This window comes from Lissotriton vulgaris, chromosome 1_1, assembly GCF_964263255.1.
Source record: "Lissotriton vulgaris chromosome 1_1, aLisVul1.2, whole genome shotgun sequence".
Taxonomy (NCBI): domain Eukaryota; kingdom Metazoa; phylum Chordata; class Amphibia; order Caudata; family Salamandridae; genus Lissotriton; species Lissotriton vulgaris.
Window position 1 is genome coordinate 1,764,019,178 of NC_141685.1, and position 22,972 is coordinate 1,764,042,149.

General features: G+C 44.6%; 1 protein-coding gene across 2 annotated transcripts in view; it reads right to left on the reverse strand.

Annotated features, from left to right (window-relative positions):
* The window catches only part of LOC147751179 (uncharacterized protein C3orf20 homolog), a 452,887-nt gene that overhangs the window by 58,144 nt on the left and 371,771 nt on the right, over positions 1 to 22,972 (reverse strand). For both annotated transcript variants that reach the window (XM_086919068.1, XM_086919069.1), the window contains one exon: positions 8,606 to 8,722. In XM_086919068.1, coding sequence (XP_086775194.1) covers positions 8,606 to 8,722 — 117 coding nt within the window. The remainder of the gene's footprint in view (positions 1 to 8,605; positions 8,723 to 22,972) is intronic.

Genomic DNA, 22,972 nt, shown 5'->3' on the forward strand with positions numbered 1-22,972 from the left:
TGCACTAATTGGTCGCAAAGGAAGTAGCAGAGAGTCATGCTGGAATGTGGCTCTGTTCGTGTGAGGCCAGAGATGACTTTCCATAAAATCGCACTTGAACGGTTATGCCAATATAGGGAATAAATGGATGTATAGCCGAATAGGGGCATAAGGTCACAGTATCGATCAGGAACCTAGATAAGCACGCAACAATGTTGAGGTTGTGCTGGCGCGCGATGGCAGCGAGGAGGCTCATGTAGACGTTGAAGAGGGTTGGGCTGAGTGAAGATCCTTGTGGTACGCCGCAGATGACTTCGGTGGCCTCGGATCTGAATGGAGGGAGGCGGACTCTCTGGGTTCTTCCCGTGAGGAACGAGATGATCCACTCCAGCGCTTTCTCTCGGATTCCGACGTTGCTGAGGCGCTTCACTAGGGTGCGGTGGCAGACGGTGTCGAATGCTGCAGAGAGGTCCAGGAGGATGAGGCCCGCTGTTTCCCCGTTGTCGATCAGGGTTCTGATGTCGTCGGTGGCAGCGATGAGGGCCGTCTTGGTGCTGTAGTTGGCCCGAAACCCGGATTGCCAGGGGTCGAGGGATCCGTTTGTCTCGAGGAAGGCGGCAAGCTGTTTGTTGACGGTCTTCTCGATGACTTTGGCCGGAAAAGGGAGGAGTGAGATGGGACGGTAGTTCTTGAGGTCGGTGGGGTCCGCCGTTGGTTTCTTCAGGAGGGCGGTCAGCTCGGCGTGCTTCCAGCTCTCTGGGAAGGTGGCGGTGTGGAAGGAGGAGTTGATGGTGTCTCTGAGATGGGGTGCGATGGTGGCGTCGGCTTTGTTGAAGACGTGGTGTGGGCACGGGTCGGTTGGTGATCCGGAGTGGATGGTGTTCATCGTGCGGGTGTTGTCTTCGGTGCTGATTGGGGTCCAGTTGCAGAGGGTGGTGGTGGCGGGCTCTGGTTCGGTGGTAGGGTGCGTCGTCCGTGCGTCGAAGCTGTTGTGTATGTCGGTGATCTTGCGGTGGAAGAATGAGGCGAGTGAGTTGCAGAGGTCTTGCGAGGGAGTGATGTTGTTGTTTCCGGCGCTGGGGTTGGAGAACTCTTTGATGATGCTGAAGAGTTCCTTGCTGCCGTGAGTGTTGTTGTCCAGTCGTTCTTTGAGTGCCTTCTTCTTGGTGGTGCGGATCAGCTGATGGTGTTTGCGGATGGCGTGCTTGAGGGCGGTCCTGTTGTCTGTGGTGTGGTCGAGCCGCCAGGCTTTCTCGAGGGTGCGGCAGTACTTCTTGGATTCCTTGAGTTCTTCGGTGAACCAGGGGGTTTTCTTGCTGCCGGGTCTGCTGGGAGGGTTCTTTAGTGGTGCGAGGTCATCGGCGCAGGCGGTCAGCCACTTGGTGAGGTTGCTGGCTGCTTCGTTGAGGTCCGTTGTGCTGGTCGGAGTGTTCTGGCTGAGAGAGGCGGTGAGCTGCTCGGAGGTGATCTTGCTCCAGCTTCGGCGGGGGACCTGTTGCGGGTGGTGGTGAGTCGTAGTTCTTCTGAAGCTGAAGTGGACGCAGCTGTGGTCGGTCCAGTGGAGTCCGGTGGCGTGGCTGAAGGAGATATGCTTGCTGGATGAGAAGACAGGGTCAAGCGTGTGGCCGGCGTAGTGGGTGGGGGTGTTCACCAGTTGCTTGAGTCCAAGGTTGGCGAGGTTGTCCAGCAGGGCGGTGGTGTTTCTGTCGTTGTTGTTCTCCAAGTGAAAGTTGAGGTCCCCTAGGAGGATGTAGTCGGCGGAGGGAAGGGCGTGTGGGCTGATGAAGTCTGCGATGTCTTCGCTGAATTGTGTGCGTGGTCCCGGTGGTCTGTAGATGAGGGTGCCTTGGAGGGTGGTCTTGGGGTCAGTGTGTATCTGGAAGTGCAGGTGTTCGGCGGCGGTGAAGGTTTTGTTGGAGTTAGTCGAGATGCGGATGGTCTTCTTGTGCACGATGGCGACGCCTCCTCCCATCTGGTTGACGCGGTCCCTCCGGGTGATCTTGTAGCCGTCCGGGATGGCTATGGCGATGTTGGGCGCTGAGGAGGCGTTCATCCAGGTTTCGGTGAGGAAGGCGACGTCAGGTGCTGTCGCGTCGAGCAGGTCCCAGAGTTCCACGGCGTGCCTGTGGACGGAGCGGATGTTGAGCAGGATGCATTTCAGGTGGTTGCTGTTGGTGTTGGACTCGGTGGGGGTGGTACAGGTCTGGTAGCAGGTGAATCAGCAGACGAAGGGTCCGTGGGTCGCCTCGGGGTGGCGCGGTAGCAGGCAGGGTTCCGGCCGGCGTTGAATGTGTGGAGGGTTGCAGCGTCGTAGGTCTGTCGTGTAGTCTTGCCTCGGCGGTGGGTACCAGGGGTCCTGGCGCTGGGCGCGGTCCAGGCGCAGACGGGCTTGCCTTTGGCGCGCCTTCGGCGCACAATCGGCGTGCCCGCTGCGCGTGACCGCTGCGCGTGACCGCTGCGCGTGTGGGGAGGCATCATAAGAAGGGAGCCGGTAGGGAGGGTCCGCTGGGTGGCGGGAGCGGGGTGCCCAATCGGCTGGCGGGGGCGGGGCCGGGGCCGCATGGAAGGCAGCGTCGGGAAAAGCGGGGACGCGAGTGCGGGCGGCTCAGTGGCGGCTGGGTCGCCTGCAGCGGTAGAAATGCAGGAGGTAGCGGCGGAAGGTCACAGGAGGCACAGGAGGCAGGTATGAGCAGCAGGAGGAGCGTGGGGGTGGCCTGGCCTAGGAAGGCACAATGGTCGCTCCCGAACGCAGAGCAGAGTCCCCTTAAGAAGGGAGCCGGTAGGGAGGGTCCGCTGGGTGGCGGGATCGGGGTGCCCAATCGGCTGGCGGGGGTCGGGCCGCAGGGAAGGCAGCGGCGGGAAAAGTGGGGACGCGAGTGCGGGCGGCTCAGCGGCGGCTGGGTCGCCTGCAGCGGTAGAAATGCAGGAGGCAGCGGCGGAAGGGAACAGGAGGCACAGGAGGCAGGTATGAGCAGCAGGAGGAGGGTGGGGGTGGCCTGGCCTAGGAAGGCACAATGGTCGCTCCCGAACGCACAGCAGAGTCCCCTTAAGAAGGGAGCCGGTAGGGAGGGTCCGCTGTGTGGCGGGAGCGGGGTGCCCAATCGGCTGGCGGGTGGCGGGGCCGCAGGGAAGGCAGCGGCGGGAAAAGCGGGGACGCGAGTGCGGGAGGCTCAGCGGCGGCTGGGACGCCTGCAGCGGTAGAAATGCAGGAGGCAGCGGCGGAAGGTCACAGGAGGCAGGTATGAGCAGCAGGAGGAGCGTGGGGGCGGCCTGGCCTAGGAAGGCACTGCTGCTGCTCCATTGCTTGACCACATGCATCAGATCTCCTTGCTTAAAGGCGCCATGATCCATTACAACAGGCACCCAGTTTCCCATGCATTCCAGTTAGCGCTGTCTTCTTTTGCTTGAAGGCATGAAGTAGCCAGGATTTGGTAATGCAGATTGTTACTTCGGTGCCACCAGGGCCTTCGGCATCTCAGATACAGTGCTTAATTCAGCTGTTGGTTGCAGGCAGAGCTCACCAGCACTTATTTTTGGGCACTGGTACTTATTGATCCAGAGAGAAAAAACACAAAATGGGGAAAGGAGTAAGAGGAGTGTGGAGAAAAGGAAACAAATGGGGAAAGAAGAGATGAAAAATAACCTGCAAGAGTGATATAAAGGGCTGGGGAGTGTCTTTTGGTCGATTAAAGAGGGGCATGTGAAATCAAGACTACACAGCCCTGGGTATTCAGCACCCCACCTTCGATAGTGCCGGTCATGGCCGTTTGAGCAAAACTTGGGCTCCAGCAATTACTCTTTTACAAATTATGCACTGTTCACATCTCAGCTATCCCCCCCGTCACACTGATTTATAGTTATGATTGTTGAGGATGTGTGTATTACACCGTTTTACAAATATATAGTGCGTCACAGTTTTGGTTCACACATCCTTACAGTGTGGGTTAAGACCTTATGCCACTATACTTACACTTCCGAAAACCATACATAACACAGTTTGTTGGTGCTGGTGCATATCAGAAATCCTATAGTCCGAGCCATTATAGTTCTGCGTTAAAATTTGACTTATGTTAGACAGTCTATACTGCCACCCTGTGGACAGACATGTCTAGGCGGTCTATTTTTACCTACAGTCTCCTGAGCCCTGTAATCATCTACTCTTCTATAGGACACAAGTTATTGCCTGCCAACAGTGGAGTGGAGCGAATAGGACGGAAATGTGCATTAGGAAGCATTAGGATTTTATAAGAGGAAGAAAGAAGGCAGCTACAAATTGCATATGTCAACAGCAGTGGCGGCTGTTGAAATATAAAAGTGGTAAGGCATAGAAGTTGGGGCCAAATTTTACATAGGGAGCGAAAAAAAAATGACAAATAGTGCATTTTACAGCAAATTTTAATGAATAATTTAGTGAGAAATCAAGAATGTTTATAAAACAGTTATGAACATGTAATCTTGAAATATGTAAACACATTAAAAACGATCCCATATCCTACTGCAATAAGTATGTTCATCATTCACAGTAGCTTGCAAATTGTACACTGAGAGATCTTTAGGCCCTTTAAAGTGTGTGCTTGTGATGTCTACCACTGTGTGCATCATTAACTTTGGAATAAAATGCTCTAACCAGGCTTTGAAAGCATCTAGTGCTGGTGGCTGCAAGCAGTCATATATAAATATGTACACATAGGGATTTAAGTGGGATGAAAACAGTGTGAGTCTGGAAAATTAGTGCGGCCTTAACATCTAAATTAACTTTCTGAGATTACCATAGTGTGCCACCATACCAGTATTTTGGTTCCTCTCTGAGCTTTCTGTTATTGCATCCAGATATATAAAACAACGGATATACACTTAAAACCAGCCACAGGACCTTTGGCTTCGTCAATGAGTGTTATCTGTTTAAGATAAATGAGTAACAACAATGATTTTTATGTAAATAATTAATATGGAAAATGTTTCAATTCTGGAATTGTGAGACTGTGAATTAAGTAATACTGTAGTCTGTGGAAGGAGTATTGATCTTCAGGATGTCTTAGTCACACCCGTAGTGTGCACTGCATGTTAGACATGTATGCCCTATTTCTCTCCACACCTCATCCATCTGCATATCTCACACCTCACCACTTTACACCTAAGAACTGTCTTTTCGCTCTCTTCATTAAAGCACTTCCTTGCATTCTGGTCACTCACTTCATCAGCCCCGCGAACACACAACACACCTGCTCTCCTCCAAGCACTGCATATTATTTTACTTTCATCGCATCAAAATTTTGACAACTGTGCTCCGCGTTCACTCATATTTACACAGAATCGCAATTTCAACTGGAATATGTGTCCATTGCTCTGTGCCCTCTGCCGAGAGGCCCAAGATTGGATGATCGTGTATTCTGAACACCTTTTTGATCCACTGGACAGGCACAGTGAGAAACTCGAACTGTCTTCAGCCTCAACTCTACAGCTCTCGATAATAGCCTTTATAAAGGCTTGGCGGCGACTCAGTTCAAACTATGCATTAAATAAGATTAATATGCTACACACAAAAACCGCAAACACAACATCCTGAAAATAGGGAAAGTTCTAAAGCAGTCGCAAAATTAAGTATACATGTGAATTGTAAACAGGAACAAAATCGTTAACATGAATTACCTAAAGATTTTTAATATTCACTGTTCGTAAATCATCAGTGTTTTGCGGTTGTTTGAAGTACTGCAGTAGCAAGGCGCCAAGGCAGCTCCAGGGACGGTGATTTTGGATCGGCTCATGCAAGGCCGGGTTCTATCTACTCTTCGGTTCAAAGCAGCAGCAACAGGTGTTATACAATTAGATTTTACACTGATACTCTCGTGCTGCGTTATTATTGAAGGCATGAGTGTTTCACAAAAGTGTCATAATTCCAAAGCAAACCAGGACAGCAGATAAAAGTGCAGGGTGCCCGCTCAATGTTATAAGTGCACACACCATATCTCAGAATGCAGTACATTGCTCCTGACACATCATAACAAGCAAGCGCAGAGAATGCGCTGAGATCAGCGTATGGCCTTAAATAGAGTCCTTTTAAATGCACAGCACGGCTCCAGTGAACTAACATAATGACGTCACACAGCTGACATGGTGTTCACAGCCACCACCAGTCACACTGTCAGAATGGACAAGCTCAAATCAGCGCTGCCTATAACGTGTGATCCATTCCATCGATTTTCTTGAAGGAAGACTCATAGGGTAAATGACACGCTTACGGACACGTTACCTACTTCCAATAATTTGCATGTGCCAGAAGAGTGCATACACGTGCTCTGTTCTGTGAGGAATTAGTGAGGCCATGAAATATAGCTGAGTGTGAGTGGAGGCAAAAACTCGAGCAAGGCACTTTGCTCACACTTAAACATTCTTAAACCATGTTGTATGTTGTATTGTGGGAAGGTATTCACTGGCAGAATGTCACGGAAACATGACCAATCACTGTGTGGCTGTAACGTAAAGCCACACAGTGATTGGTTGTGTTCTATTCATGCTTCCCAAGTACTGTTTCATGTGCGTGGGCCTTAGACAGGCTGCACCCAACTAATCTAACCAATCTAGTCCCTGTTCTCTTGCCTTTTGTAATAGTAAACAGCATGAGAGCAGCGCCTGGGTTGGTTGGAGCAGCCAAACCCAGCGCTCATAAGGATACTGAGGAGCTGTGGTTGCATTTCCCTTGATTACTCAACACAGCACAGATTGAAGAGGCTACAAGTGCGCATGTCAGGCTGCGCATCGCAAGCCAGCTGACCAATCTGACATGCACTCTACAAGCTTTAGGACATTGCACATCCCTCCTGCCAATTGGCAGGAATGGCCATGCCCGTCCTGCCCTCAAGTAAGGTGGCAAGGCATTTTTTTTTTCTCACACATCGGATGGGAGAGGGTCTACACAGAACTCTGCCATCCCGAACCCCCTACAGTAAATGTAATATACACGCAGAGGGGTGGAGAGGAAAGAAATACATATAACGAAGCGTACAAGCAGTGACACACTTGTGTATTATAAAAAACTGCCCTCACTCACACACAATGTGTGTGACAAGCTTCATCATCGGGTCTGCTGAGACGCCCAGGCGTAGCCACGCGCAGGGCGGAGCATAGTGGGGGGGAACATAAAACACAGAGACAGAATACAACACCAAGATGGAAGTGACAACAGTGTTCACAACAGAGTGTGACAATCCAGGACTGGGTACAGTGACCTTCGCGGCGTCGTTGAGAGGGGCACAAGTGGTGACGGAGATATCCGCCGGAACAGTTGTGTTCCTTGGAACTCCCCCCCCACCAGACGTCAGTTCGAGTTTAATCACTTAATAAGCTCGTATATGTCATCCGTGCTGGCGGAATTCACTCCACATGGACCTAAATGATTGGTAAATTAACTAGTACCTCTGTAGCACCAGACTAAGGTAAGGGGGGTTACTGTATGAGACTGGGACAGCCAGACGTCCTGAAGAAGACCGATGTGACCGACTATTTGAGGGCACGCTTAGGTCGAAACATGTTGACTTTAACAGTAGAGGAGGAGTGTTAGGGGGTCCTAATTTCCTACTTTAACACCACCATCCGCAATTTACTTTTAATCCTGACCTTGGAACCTACCAATAAAGCTTAATCAGGTATCCAGGAGCCAGTTTTAATCTCCTATTCTGACTGCACTTTTTGTTCTATCACTGTACCCAGTCCCGGATTGTCACACTCTGCGGTATTGGGTGAGAAATATGGTAGTGCATTGAAGATGCTGAATTAGACGCAAAGTAATAAATATAAAGGTACATAAATCCATGGAAGGTATATATGTATAAGGAAGGTAATCTATGTAGATTTAAGTTGTATTTAATAAACTCAGACTTTCAAATGTTTCTGTATTTAAAGTGTTTTGTTTTTTTTGCAACTCAACAGTGAATCAATTGTATATTGTGATATGCACAAACTGCATTCGGCACACATGACTGTCTAACCAGTTCAATTGCAGGGGGATTAACTGTGCTAATGAGTTAATGAGATTGAATAACTATCTGTTAAAAAAAGACCCGATCAGTTCTACAGTATGACTAAACTATGCAAATAATCTCCACTGAGATCAATTGTGTGGAAATTCGACTCTCTCTACATATTCTTTGCAACTATTTAGAAGTGGCTGTTCTTTCTATATGGTTAGTACATGATCCAAGCCTAATTAGAAATTGAAGAAATGTGTAGTTTATACTTTAATAAAAATAAACAAAAGCACTAGGATAAAGGTTTGAGCTTAAATAAAAAGTGGTCTTATATTGAATTTTCGGACTTCGTTAGATTGCATACCTAGGCACGATTGCCTTCTTCGAGGTGGGCTGCTTGAGGGATATTGAGAGAGGAAGGGAGGACTCATGTCAGGCAGGGTCACTGGTCCCTTTGCTTTTCCCTCATCCATCGCTTGCCCTGCCCTTTCACCTCATTGTGGACCTGAGGGGACAGTTGGGAGACACCTTCTCCTTAAGGTTAATATATCATACAGGGGATGCAATAGTGTCTCCTTCAGCTTGCTCCCTTTTGGATAGTTCTGGAAACCCCCCAGGCAAATACAATTTTGACACACAGACACGTTTGATACAAAACTCACCAGAAACATGCCAGGAGCAACAATGTGCCTTTCCACCAGCAGGCACCCTCCCCGGCCTGTGAACTCATCCGCGCTGTCAATGTTATACTTCAGTAGGCGGAATGAATCCAGACGACTCTGCAGAAACAAAAGGATTTTTTTTTTTTATGTTTGCATTGACGATGCTATTTTAAACAAGCAATGGCAAAGCCAACATGTCAAGTTATAGTAAATACGTGCAATTTCTTTCATTGCAAGTATATTTCACAATAATAAAAAGAAGAAAAAAATAGAATTCTGCCGACTAACCGTAGCAGGCGTATGCTTGCATGAGAAGTTTTAATTTAAAAACAGTACAAATGCTTCATAGCAGGGAGCTGCAGTTAGAATAATTGCAAAACCCATTTTTTTGTTTTATTGTACCTCAACAGAAAATATGCTCCTAAAATGCACTATTTGCATTGGATTACTGTGACCTAAAGGCATAGCTTACAGACACAAGATTTGGCTAAGTAAAAAAACATAAAAAATATTAAGAGTGCAAAAGCAAAGTGTTATCAAAGTAAAGTATTGGCCCACTAACCCTGGCACTGAAATGTAATTTTTTTAGGTGGCTCTACAACGCAAGAGAGCCAACGTCTGACGTGTGTTGACTCAGTTCCTCATGCTGTCTCCTGTGGTGGATGAAAAATGTGAATGACAGTTAAGCAGATCAAAGGATGAAGAGAGCTCCCCCAAAGTCCTACTATGTAAGTATATATCTTTTTTTTTTATAGATTACTATTCCTGATTACTTGAAATAGATGCGACTACTAAAACTCTCGCTAGAGCAGACCGAAAAATGAATAACATAGTTATGTCATTTTTCATTATAGCTTTAAAAGAGTTAAGTTGAAACAGCTAGGCTACTTTACAAACATGGAATAATGAATGCTCGCTTTTGAATGATTTTTGAGATTTTTATGGTGTTACAGGGCTAGGGCCGGCTTTAGGGAAGTGTGACAGATACAGCCACATTTGGCGCTGACCTCAAGGTGCGCTGTGTGTAGAAATAACTTATGTAACTTATGTATATAAAAGCACCTTCTGAAGAGTTTCTTGTGTGTCCAGCAGTTTTCAGGCAACAATAAAAATGTCAATATAACTGGTTATTAATGTACTTGCTTGAAGAGAGATGGCATTTTACCTAGTGGCAGTTCTTTTACGTTCAAACATATTTATTGATTTTGCAAGTCAAGTAAAAAAAAATAAGGCCTATGAGGCCAACATTTATAAAAAAAACAAAGACATAGAAAATGGCAAAGAAGAACTCAAATGGCTGCACACATGTATACCTCCTCTCCCCCAACCTGACATCCGTCAATGGAACATAATGAAAATCCACATGCAGCAGTCAGTGTCTCACTTCCACTCTGTCCATCCTCAACCCACAAATGCCCGGATTTTATCATCAATCAACTGACACACTGGGCGAACAGGTTCCAATTGTATGCCCTGGTTCTCCGCCCACACCTGTTATATCTTGGGGTGCTTCTGGATGCAACCTCTTGCCTTATACACTGCCATTTATAAACCCATACAATGGTCCCTACCTTTCTTCACACAGCCAAGGCCGGGAGAGTCGTAGCCTTCTACTCCCATGCTCTGTCCTGCTTTGCTAAAGGTTTATCGCAGTTTAGGCTCATAATAAAGAAGCGCATGTTAATGTGCCTGCTGCAAAGAATATGTACCATGCAGATCACAGAACTGTATTTTATGTGGATAGGTCGGTGGGTTACTGCTTTTGTCACATAAATGATTTTGTTACTTGCAGTTCATAAGTTACAATCATAGTATAGCACAGAATGCTATGTGAACTGTCATCAAACAGTTGCATGCAAACTTTATGGTACAGGTTAGAATGTTATGTTTTTTTCCAAGTCTTTCATTAACCTAATGTTGCTTAAAGGGGTTGGTATGCGTTGAAAAAATTTCTTATTCGATAAGCCAATGGCAACCACTGTGGCACTTTTTGAAATCCCAAATTTGTTCTTCTTCAAACCAAACACCTTGTAATCCTCATTTCTCTAACATTTCCTATAGACTGATAGGCATATGCATGGTCTCTGTATACTGTGTGTGTGCTGGAAAGTGCACTGACAGCCTACACTATAATGTAAATGTAATTTGTACTTGTAAAGCGCACTAATACCCCAACTGGGGTGTTGTGGCGCTATAACGCTTACCGCTGTGGAACCCTTCCTGGCTTTTCCCTGTGAAATGTCCACTCCTGGACACCCCCAAGGTGAAGCCAGGCATCCCAGCGCTGTTGGGGCCGTTGTGGAGATTAACCAAGCTATTTTGCAGAGTGGGGCCCATGATTAGAATAGGTACCGAGGCGATAATTATCGGGTCCGAGAACTTTGAGCCCAAGACCCGCCAAGGTGGGAATTGAACCCTGGTCCCGGGCCAGACCTCTGCATCAGGGTCTGCCGCTCTAACCATTGAGCCACACTTCTCCACTGGTATGAGCAGTGCTATATAACAAATTAAATGCATGTGAGATAGGGGAGTTATGGAGAGAAAGGAGCACTGTTGAAGGGTAATAGAGAGGGAATATGTGGAGTAAGGGGTCCTGGGGAGGGGTGCCAATAAAGATTGCTGCTCTGGGTTCCACCAGCGCTAAAGCTGGCCCAGGCAGTAAACATCGAATATCTGAATCAATACACTATAAAACCAGTGCACACAATCCAAAGGGTTGCAATGTTAGACTCATTCATCAACAATGAGTGATGGTTACTAATGTGAATGTGAATGTTCTGCATTTCACTACTGTGCACAAGGCTGTGATTCTTTTAAATACACTGATCACACTTAACATTACAAGCCGTTGAGACAACAGCTCATGGCATGAACCATATTCTGAGGCTCATCCTCGTGGTTAATATTTATTTATTTATAAACTCATCTAGGGATCTCTCAACCCACAGAGAAACTGAGCAATGACCTTTAATCAAAGAAATGTAAAAACAGATAGAAAAAGAAAGCAAGACATGACATCTACAATGAAAATAAAATGAGGACCCAACAATATTGAGTTATTTCTATTCAGTGGCTAATACTCTGCCATTCAGATAGGAGGGAAACTATCATACAAGGGAGGTATTCAGTATGCTGGCACTATGCAGTAATGCAATCAGATAAGAGTGTTCGAAGAGCATGATGAAATTGTAGTCATATGTTTATATTTGTGTGAGAAATTGGGTTATTGGTTGAGAGGAGTGAAACCTTTTTCAAGGAACAACCACAATCCTTGTCAGGGTGAAACTTGAAAAGTCACTAAATTAACCAGTGCTTACCCCTCTGGTAGCTTGGCACAAAAGAAATCGGGCTTAACTTAGAGGCAATGTGTAAAGTATTTATGTAACACACAACTGTAATAGAGTGGAAAAAACAAGAAAAATCCCACACCAATCTAGAACAATAGAGTAAACTTTAATCAAACAAATGTTATCAGAAAGACAAAAATCCGATTAGTAGAACTGGAGAAATGGAGTTTCAAAGTCTTAAGTAAAAGTAGCGCAAACAAATCGCAAAGCGGCAACTGTAGTTATCTGGCCGCGGCAGACCAGAACAAAGTCCCAAGTTAAGGAGCTCCTCAATATGGGCGCAGGGGCTGCGCCCCCACTCCTTTTATGCATCTTAATATAAGCTTTTTAAAATAAATGACAGTAAAATGAACTTCCGAAAAGTATTATATGGTTCATATTTTTAGAAGGCCTTCTGCGCCTGCGTGAGCTTGTACCTGACTGAGCCCTGCTAGGGTTTATTTGTGCACAGCACTTGTCATATCTCAACGCGCTGTGACGTCAGTCTCATTTCTCCACGTTCCTCTAGAGCGCAGTTTAAAAACAACCTCGGACGTTTTCTTTCCAAGCCTGGGCTGTTCAAGTCTGCATGCCGATCAGCAGTAGTTACTCCACCCTTTACCATCTTCCCACAGGGGGGGCGAGGAGTGGCCTGCAAGCTTCACTGACCACACCCCCCCTGTGATGCAAAACAGAGGACTTAGGAAGCATGTGAAAGATGCCACAGACAAACATTTCGTCAGTCTGTGGTGCCAGGTCACCTTTTATTTTGTGTATTTCAAATCAGAGAAGGAGCCCATTTATGATCGGTAAGAGCACACACAAGAATCCTAGATTAGATCTTGCTGTGGTGATGTGGCCTTTTCCGGAAACATGTTTTTTTTTTTTTGGGAAAAAGGCATTCAGGTTATTAGCTTTTATATTTCATGAGTTATCTAGATGCTGATTTGGATCGAAAAATTCTATTAAATCATCATTTGTTCAAAAATATTTATTTATATCTTATCTTATTGTTTTATTTACCTTTTTTCCATATCTTTTCTATTGTTTATACTTATGTAGACACTTTTTTTGTTATTTTTTCTGTACACATATTTTTACATCTAATACATTATAGTTACTATACAATAGAATTTTTTTTTTTAAACTTTCAACAATACGCAGAAATTATTCCCTTCAACGCGTTTCGGCGCTTCGCCTTCTTCAGGAATTCTGCATTTTTTCTTTATATAAATCAATGGTGCTGAGCTGTATTGGTTGGAGGACGTTTAAACTGGACCTGTAGCTTGGTCTTGCACGTAGTATTAGGCCGGTTTATTTCCTGACTGTTGGTAGAATTGGTGACTGTATATGCCGTTATAGTTCAAGTCCAATTATGTTAAAGGTGCTTCTTTTTTGAGATGTTTACCAAATAGTAATTCTGTGTTTGCGATAATGCTCCCTGATATTCCTTGTCTGGTGGAAATTATCTCCCCATATGTTACTTGCATTAAATGCCGGTTCGTGTTCTTAATTTTTGGTTACTTCTGGCTTCAGTTTTTGGAAATGCGCTTTAACTCGGGTCCTTCCTGTCAATGCGGTCTTTTCCGGAAACATGACCAGATAAGCAGCTGCCTCAAAAACAAAGACAAGTAAGCTGGGAGAAGAGAGTTAAAAGCTGTTCCCTCTCATCTTTTTCTTTCACTTTCTAACTGTTGCTCTTTCTCCAGTGCTAGCAAAGGTATTGAATGTGGAGGGTGTGTAGGTAAATGCGTAGACTGGTTATATAAATTGGGTGAATGATAGTGGGAAGCTTGATGAGCATGGGTGGATATGAGTGGGCAGGTTATTAATGTAAGGCGGGTGAAGGTGAATGGTTGAATGTGTATAGGTTAGTGTGTATATTGTGTAGGTTAGTGAGTGACCTTGAGTAGTTGAATATGTAACTGAGTGGATGACTAGGCATAATACCGTGGGTACATAAAAGCTCATTAAATCACCATGAATTGACTGAAATATAACCTGCTGCCTACAATCATATATTTTTAATAAATGAAAGTACAAGAGTGAGTGTGTGAGGTAGTGTTAATTTGGTGAATGAGTGGAAGGGTACATGAGAATGCATGACTGAGTGTGTGAATGAGTGAGAGGGTGAATGGCAGAAAGGGGGAGTGTGTGGATGGGAGTTTATGGTTCAATGGGGAATGAGCCGTATTTCTTCTTAGCTGGGTCTGGCATCTACTAAGCCGTCTGACAAGGATGATTATCTGTATTTAACCCCATGGTTTGAACTTCAGCTTCCCACTTAGCCTTTCATCTTTTAAGGTCAATAAAAAGATGACTATTAAGTTGCGTAAAAATGAATATCTGTTTTTAACTTCCCGCCGCACCACTTTTTTGTCATCACCAGCCGCCACTGCTGACCACAATGGAGTGCTGAGCTGGTTCAGGACAGAGTACCTGGTTGTAATTGGGCAGAGATGGGAGGTCCTGTGTCACGCTGCATCCATTCCGATGAGTCCGCCGATTGGGACCTGCGAGGTGCTGCATCGAGTTGCATTGTGCTGCATCAGTTCCATTGAGGCCACGATCAGGAGGTGTGAGGTGCTTTAATGCAAGGTTCTGAATCTAGTAGCATTACACTGCGTAGGTTCCGATGATGCCGCTAATGAGGAGCGGCAAGGTGTTGCAGTGTGATGTCCTACATTAAGTTGCGCCATGCTGCTGCAGTTGTGAGAGAACTCTCAGTTGGGCCACAACTGAGTACACTCTGATGCCAGCCAAGAGTTCAGAACCTGGGGAAGGCATAAAAGGAATTACTCCAGTAAAGGCCAGCTCCCAGGCACAGGAAGGTCCAGTTAGGTCTGGTCAGCTTGGCAGATGCAGGACCGGTCTCGGGAGCTTGTTATGTCCCTTTAGCTCACACTGGATGCCAGGCATCTAACCCTTGGAGTCACTCTGGTGGTCTGGGTTCAAGGAGCAGGTCCAGGCTTCCTTCCCCAGGCGGAATGGCAGCAGGGCAGTCAGTCCTTCCAGAAAGATGGCAGAAGGGTAGTCATTTGGTCAGTCCTTCCTGAAATATGGCAGCAGGGCAGTTATTCGGGCAGCATGGCAGTCCTTCTCATGAGTCTTCTACAGGTCCAGAAATGATCTGATAAGTGGTTCAAGAGGTCCAATATTTATACCTCGTGCCAGCCTTTGAAGTGGGGGGACACCTTCTACAAACCCCACCTCTGAGCCTGGAAAGTTATTTTCTTCCCCTGATAAGGGTACAAGTAGTCTAGGGTGGCAAAAGACTGGTGTCAAGTTCATTGATGAATGCTGGAGACAGCCCTTTGAAATTTAAGTGAGGCAGGGAACAGTTCCATTCCAGCCATCCTGCCAACACAGAGCCCCCTTTGTATCACTCTCTGAGTGGAATACACAAATTCCAACAGCTAAGCTAATTGAGCCATATGACTTTAAATCCAATTTTACATTAAATAGGTGTTTAAATTACACTTCATTTAAGCGTAAACATAAATGTCCTATCTGCTCCAAAATGTAAGTTATCATTTATTAAGAGGAATAAGGTAACCCAATGTTATTCTATTGGACAGTTGGTCTTGCAATAGTGAAAAACAACTTTAGGAATTTTTCACTACCAGGACATGTAAAACTTAAATCCACATGTACTGCTTTATAAATACAATGCACCCTGCCGTATAATCCTTTAGGGCCTAACATAGGGGTGAATTACAAGTATTATAAATGGAGGTTTAGAACTGGCAAAAGGTTTACTTTACCAGTTAGAAATGACAGTATAAACCTGCACTACAGGCTGAAGGTAGGCCTGAGACATGATCTAAAAGACTACATCAGTAGGTGACCCAATGAATGCTGCAAGCCCACTAGTAGCATTTAACTTACAAGCCCTGGATACATGTAACACGTTCTTACACATAAATTAAATGTGCCAAGTAGGTGTAGGTCTATTGTACCATGTTTTAGGTAACGCACACATGCACCACTGCTATCAAGTGGTAAAGTGCACAAAAAAATGAAGCAAAACAGAGGGGTGAAGGAAAACGTTTGGAGTACTACCACCCAAGGGTGTCCGGTGTAACAATTTGTATGTATGTAAGAAGTAAAATCATTTCTAAAAGAATATATATGTGCATAATACCATTGATGGAAGAGAGGTTTCATACAGATGTGGTGTTAAAACGTATTTTCTGAAGAATGTCAGAAATACATCAGCATAAATTAATGATTATATTATAATACACATATTACATATGTACATGAGAATCCGATGTAGGGACAGATTTCTGGAATGAGTGGGCAGTGGAGTGTACACTGGGTTGGTCTTTAAGCCGAAGAGGGTGATATTCTTTTTTCTTTTTATATAGTGTGCACTTGGCCTAATGGCATTGGAACGTTTTCTATGAGCACCAGTTGCATTACCAGAGATTCATTTTTTAGGCATGTGGTGATTTGCTCAGAATCACAGGATGTTGAGTCAATGCTGAAAGTCGAACCTGGTTCGTGGTTCCCCAGATCCAAAGTCGGCAGCGCTTGACCGTTGCACCACATCCTCTCCCCTGCCTTCAATGGCAGAGGCAAATACAGGTAGCGCAGGATTTGCTGATAGTTTGTTGGATAGTTATTCCAGTGCAGGGATCCAAGACGTTTGAAGGACGTAGACTTGACCGGGTGTAGGTGGTTTGGGAAGAGACAGGAGGGTGAAGCCCTCTGTACACAGTTGGTAAAACGGTGCACAGTCTGCACACTTTTACAGAGGTATGGGGCAGAATGGATCTCTGTACTTTGGTAGTTGTACCTTCGACATTTCACAGGTTAAAAGCTGCATTAGTTGAGGGGCCTGAAAAGAGTAATCAGACCAGTCCTGAAGCTGATTACCATTTCCCTAACATTCTTATCAAGGAGTGACACCACAAACACCAGGTGTCCTCACCGTGCCAGCCATGTTTGTCATGTCTTAAGACTTCAGAGGCCATCTCCACCTAATGGATTCTGGATGATTCCATCTGTTTTTCGAAACTATGCTCCAATATCATAAATTATTTGTAATGGTCTCTATTGATATTTTTAATTTTGTGCAAATTAGATTTTCTCTGATTACTTCTGAACCCAACTAGAATATTTGGCAAGAAGAAAGAAATTATCCTGCACACACTTAGTAAGAAAGACAACATCCCTATCGCTCTCATCCTACATGACTGTACTTTGCTCAGGACCAAGGCCATACCCACAAAGGACCACATGTCCCTTCCTGCAGATGTTCCTCCCCTGCGGTGTCAGGACATTTTGTCATTGCTCCTTCTCAGTTAATGGTTTGTAAGTATGAGGGAGTAGGCCATCAGCCTTTAACAAGCATGCATGATACAAATACCAACAGAGTAGGGTGATCAGCAAAACAAACAAGTTTCAGCCATACACACAGAGTGCAGAGATGGGGACACCGCAGATTTGAAGGTAAACTTCTTTATTTTCTTTGACATTTACATAGTGAACCGTCTACTTTTGGTTTTGGGATGACACTGTAGTGAGTTCAGTAGTTCATGGCTCACTTTGAAAATCACTGAGGTTTCTATGGCGGATTGGAGTCGTCTGATTCGACTTCTAGGGATAAATTGTTGGAAGTGTGAGTTGGAATTTACCTCCAATATATAAATGTGTCAGCTTTAATAAATTGTGCATGAACGTTTTTGGGCTTGGTAAGGGAGACCGGAGGACTGTATCAAATCACTTATGCATCAGCATGGTCTGTGTGTGCAGGGGCGGTTCCCTGCTTTGGCGGAGGACCATTGCCCCACTGAAAAATAAAATGATAAAACCATTTTATTATAGTTTTATTTTACTTACCTTATTGCCAGACAAGGTTGGGGCGGGGGGGGGGGGGGGCATGATGACGTGAGTCACGTCAGCAGTAGGAAGGAGTGGTAGGCACTTTTACGAGTGCACATGTCAGTTTGGCCGGCCGTCTTAGGCCGGTAAAACAGACATGCACACTTATGTTTCTCCAACCCAGCTGTGTTGTACAGCCGGGTTGGAGAAAAGCTGCAGGCTCCCTGTGCCTGAGCGAGCGTTAAACCAGCCCACTCAGGCTAATCCAGGTGCTGCGCTCATGCTACTTCTGGGACGACAGGAGCAATGAGGCGGCTGGCAATGGAAGGGGAGCAGCAGGAATGTCTTTTTATTTTATTTTTAAAACCCAACGCCAAGCCCCCGCCCTACCACTTTACTATGGCAGCAGCCGCTATTGTGCATGTGTGTGTGTGCCTACTGATATATGAGTGTGAAAGGCAGCTGATGGTAGGAAGTGTTATTGGGTGCCTTATAAGCCAGTGAACTGCATAGTTTAGTTGTGCTGAATATAGGTAAGTTCTCTCTTAATGTGTTCTGTTACAGGGTAGTGTGAGGGGAGTCCTGTTGGTCCTATAGCACGTTGAGACCCCCACGGCTGAGTAGCGCGCTTTATAAACCCCTGATTGATGGATTGAGGGTGTCATGAGCATATCCACGCTATATAGCTCATGTATGTTGCAAGTCCAGAGCATTTCTGTGCTGTTTTGAATGTGTGTTCAATCAATGTTCTGTCTAACATGCAATATTGCGGTTTTGTGCATTGCATGTGATTTTAGAGATGAGCTGTTGTGAACAGACGGGTGCCCAACTACTTGGCATATCTCAGTGGTTTTAGGTGTGTGTAGCCAACAACATAGCGGGATACATATGTTTTATTGGATGTATGTGAGGACTGTTGTTAAATGTTCCCTTTTAGAGAGCAATACGAACAATGCCACATTTATGTTGCTTAAATGAGATAGCTTACTATTTAGTTATAACAATAGCTGAAGAAACAAGATAATCCATTACCTGCCCTCTTACGTGAGGAGAGGTTATATGAATGAGGTCACAAGTGTTGATGTCTGCTCACAATCTGTTACTGCAGCTATACTGGGGCTCCACTCACAATGCACAGCCACAGCTCTGCTTGAGTGGACTCAGAGGCCTTTTGACCTAGGGGCTTGGAAAGGAAAGACAGAGGAAGCCTATCCTGGGTCAATGGCAAGGATCCAGTCACCGAGCCACTGAAAATGTAGCTGGTGTTTGGGAGCAGGAATGTAATGTTACTGCAGTGTGATGTAGAATTCCTTAAAGAGGTGCCCTTCAACTCTTTCATAAATGGGAACCGTCCTGGTGGATACAGGGACTTTGTTACCGATCATGAGATTTAAGCTGGACACGCCTTGCTGCCTTGCTTTCTTTTCATACTACTTTGTATCAAGTCTGATGATGCCCTAGTTGGGAGCATGCAGAGAACTTCATAGATGGTGAGCTTGCAGCCGAAAAGAGTACATATACCCTCATTACGATTTTCTATTTTTTTGGTGGGTTATATTTGAAAGATTGTGCACAATTTAGCTTTCACAAGAGAAGGGGAGTAGACTTTAGAAGGATTGATACTGTCATCCTAACCTTTATCCTCGGGCAAGTCTGTTTTTTATTCCAAACACATTTTATTGAAGTTTTTATACAAAAAGTGAACATATACTGTGGATACCTGGCCATACAGTACGTTCCAGGACTACGCGATCATATATAAAATACATCTAACAGGAACAGTTCATGCAAAATATAACATTGTAACTATAGGAGCTACAGTAGGCAATCAAAAGAAACATAATGAAGACGAAGACAAAAGGAAGCAAAGCTTAGAACTACCCCCCTCCCTAACCCTAAACTTTATATCAGCTGCCCACAGCGCCTAAAGATAACAATGGAGAAGGGGGGATCATCCTGAGCCACAGTAGAAGTTAACAAGCATATGCAATGCAATTGGTCTTTCATTTGCGAGGGTTTGAGCTATTGACATCGTAAATGAAAATGCCTTTTAATTATGTGTTTTGAAAACCTGCAAGCGGTGTACAAACATGCACTTTGTACTTATAGCTGTTGCTTCTGAGACGCAAGGCTGGAAGTAAAAGAGACGTGGCTAGTGGCAGCCTTGCTTCTCGCACTTGACCAGCAGGCACTTTGGAAATATAGTAAAATCCAAATAATGGCAGCAGACCCCAAGTTACTTCATCTATCCTGTGTCCCTAAACAATTTCCCAAAGGATTTTTTTTTAAAACCTATGTATGCACACCATAGGACATTACAAATTTAAACAAAGTAAAAGTGCACCACAGATAATATCAGTATAAACAAATTTCCGGATAGGATTCCAAAATTTATACAATTCCGCTCTTTTCTTATTCTTCTAAAAACTGTTGCCAAGTTTACAGCAGAAACAGCCAACATGTTGTCGCTGGTTATAGGGATCACAAGTCTATCTATGGTTTTTAGTTGTGTTTATTGCCAGGTAAGACAGTCCAACATAACCATTGGTTCCTCCTCTTCTTGGGTAATGGTACTCGCCTTCTGATTCAAACGTTCTCCACCTGTACGATCCACGCTTCTCATGGAACGCTACTGGACGACTTGTGGGGTCATTGGCCTCCTGGCATTGGTTCCTGTGGCTTGCGTCAGGTATCTGTTCTCCGGCGGTCGTCTTCGGTCGTTGTCTCCCCTAGTGGCTGCTGCACAGCGTCTTCAGTTTCCGTAGCAGGGCATCCTCCTCTTCGCTCCTACGTGAGAGAGCCCTTGCTCTCCTGTCCAAGGCGCTCTTTCTCTTCCGGCGTTGACAGGTCACACCTCCAGGGGGCGTGGCTCAGAGGCACATTGGCGTCAGACAGTAGGGTTTTAAAGGCCCCATAACAGAAATGGTCGGTATCGTCCAGGGCATACCATACGTCACTGGGAACCTCTGGGGGGCTGGAAGGAAAACAGAGGTGCAGGCCAGCGAGGCAGAGTCTCTTCTTCCTCCTTGGACTTAGGATCATCAGGAGTCAGAGCCTGACACACATTTTGTCCATAACAATGGACTTCTCCAGGGCACAATGTCCTCAAAGTAATAGCCTTGGTTATGTAAATACGAGTCAGCAAATCATTGACCTCTGGAAGAACAGATGATGCAAGATATATTATCATCCACAAATACTCATATGAAGTTACTCAGATCCCTGGGCAGCGAACATTAGTTCTATAGTAGAGTATCACTACAAGGGGCCCATCTTACCTTGTTGTGGCACTCGAATCAGTACCATCGACTACAAACAGACAGTCGTTGTCTAGTACTTCCTGTATAGACATTGTTATGGATGAAACACGTTGGCTGTTTCTGCTGTAAACTGGCTGTTTCTACTGTAAACTTGGCAACAGTTTTGAGAAAAATAAAAAAATTAAATAAGGGGAAATGTATACATTTTGGATTCCTACCCTGAAATTTGTTTATACTGTTATTATATGTGGTGCAACTTTACTATGTTTAACTTTGGAAATATAGCCTTACACGTTGTTTGTGATGACTTATGTATTGTATTGTATTGTAATTGCATTTATATAGCGCTTACTACCCCTGACGAGGCGTTCAATCACTTTTTCGGCGGGTTGCACGCTACTCCGGGACCCATAGAGGATTAGTGTTGAATTGGTATAGTGGAACATGCAAGTGCATTTTAAGTGGTGGATAGGTTAGTCAGTTATTTGGATATGGAATGATAGCAGAAGGATAGAGGAGGACAAAGGTTTGTATTTATTTAATGCTTGTTGACGCACGCTATTCAGGAATCCTAGAAAGGATTAGTGGTGAATTAATATGGTGAAATAAGAGGTCATTTCAGTGGTGGATATTAGTCAGTTACTTGGAGTGAGAAGGATAGCGGCGGGATAAAAGGGGAAGAAAGATTAGCATTCATATAGCACTTGTTACCCCTGATGGGTGTTGAAGCGCTTTTCTGGCGAGTAGCACGTCAATCTGGAACCCATAAAGAATTAGTGTTGAAAATTAGTATAATATAAATATGAAGTCATTTGAGTAGTAGATATGTTATTCAGTTATTTGGGCAGTATATTAGTATAGTTGAATATGGAATTTGAGAAGGGAACAATCTAGTCTGTTAATTTTGAATGAAAAGGATAGTGGAGGGATAAAAGCGTGAAGGATTTTTTTTTATTTTTAGGTCTTAGTAGTAGGAAGAGGCTTTTGGATGAGTAAAAAGGAGTTTTGGAGGGGAGGCGTCATAGGGGAGAGTTTAGAAAGGTTTGTTTTAGGGGATCGGTGTAGTAAAAAGAGGTGTCAGATGATGCAAGGGGAATAGAGCAGGAGAGAGTCTAGAAAGGGTTATTTTGGCGATCATAGTAGTGGCATGGGGTTTGGGATAAATGAGAGAGTGGATGTAGAGGATATATTGATAGATGTATAGGATAAGAGATAGGGTAGTGCATTGGAAGGAGTAGTAGAAAGAAGTTTGAGGTGATTCAGAAAGTTGGGCTAGAAGATATATTGAGAGAAGTATAGGCTGAGAAATAGGCTAGTGCATTGGAAATGCTAAATTAGAAGAAAGTGATAAATATATAGATCCATAAGTACATTGAAAGTATATAGATACATAAAGAAAGGAAGTATGTTCAGATTAAATATATTGATAGAGGCACAAGATGAGATATAGGGTAGTACATTGGATATGCTTTTTCAGGAGAAAAGTAACAGACACCCAGATCCAAGTACATGGAAGGTACATAGATGCACAATGGAAGTATGTACATGTAGACCAAAGATTATTTTTATTTATTTATTGATTAATATTATAATGTTTTTCTTTTCTCTTAGCCACATCATTATTTTACATGTTTTATAAAGTAATACACAAGATAGGTACATATCTATAGTGAAAACAAATGCTTATATACAGACGGATATTCTGTAAATTTCTGTTTCCATATGTGCTTATGTGGGGAGGAGCCAAATCTTGAGTTTCTGTAGATAAGGTGGTTGTTGGTGGATCTTATGTTGGGAGGTAAAGAGTTCCATAGTTTGGCTGCTTGAACAGAGAAGGATGTGACAACCATGGTTTTTTTCTTGTATGGTGGGGTTTTGAGGCGAGATGCTCCTTTAGAGCGGAGGTTCCTTTGTTGAATGTGTTTGGTGATTTTATTCCTGTTGAAGAGTGG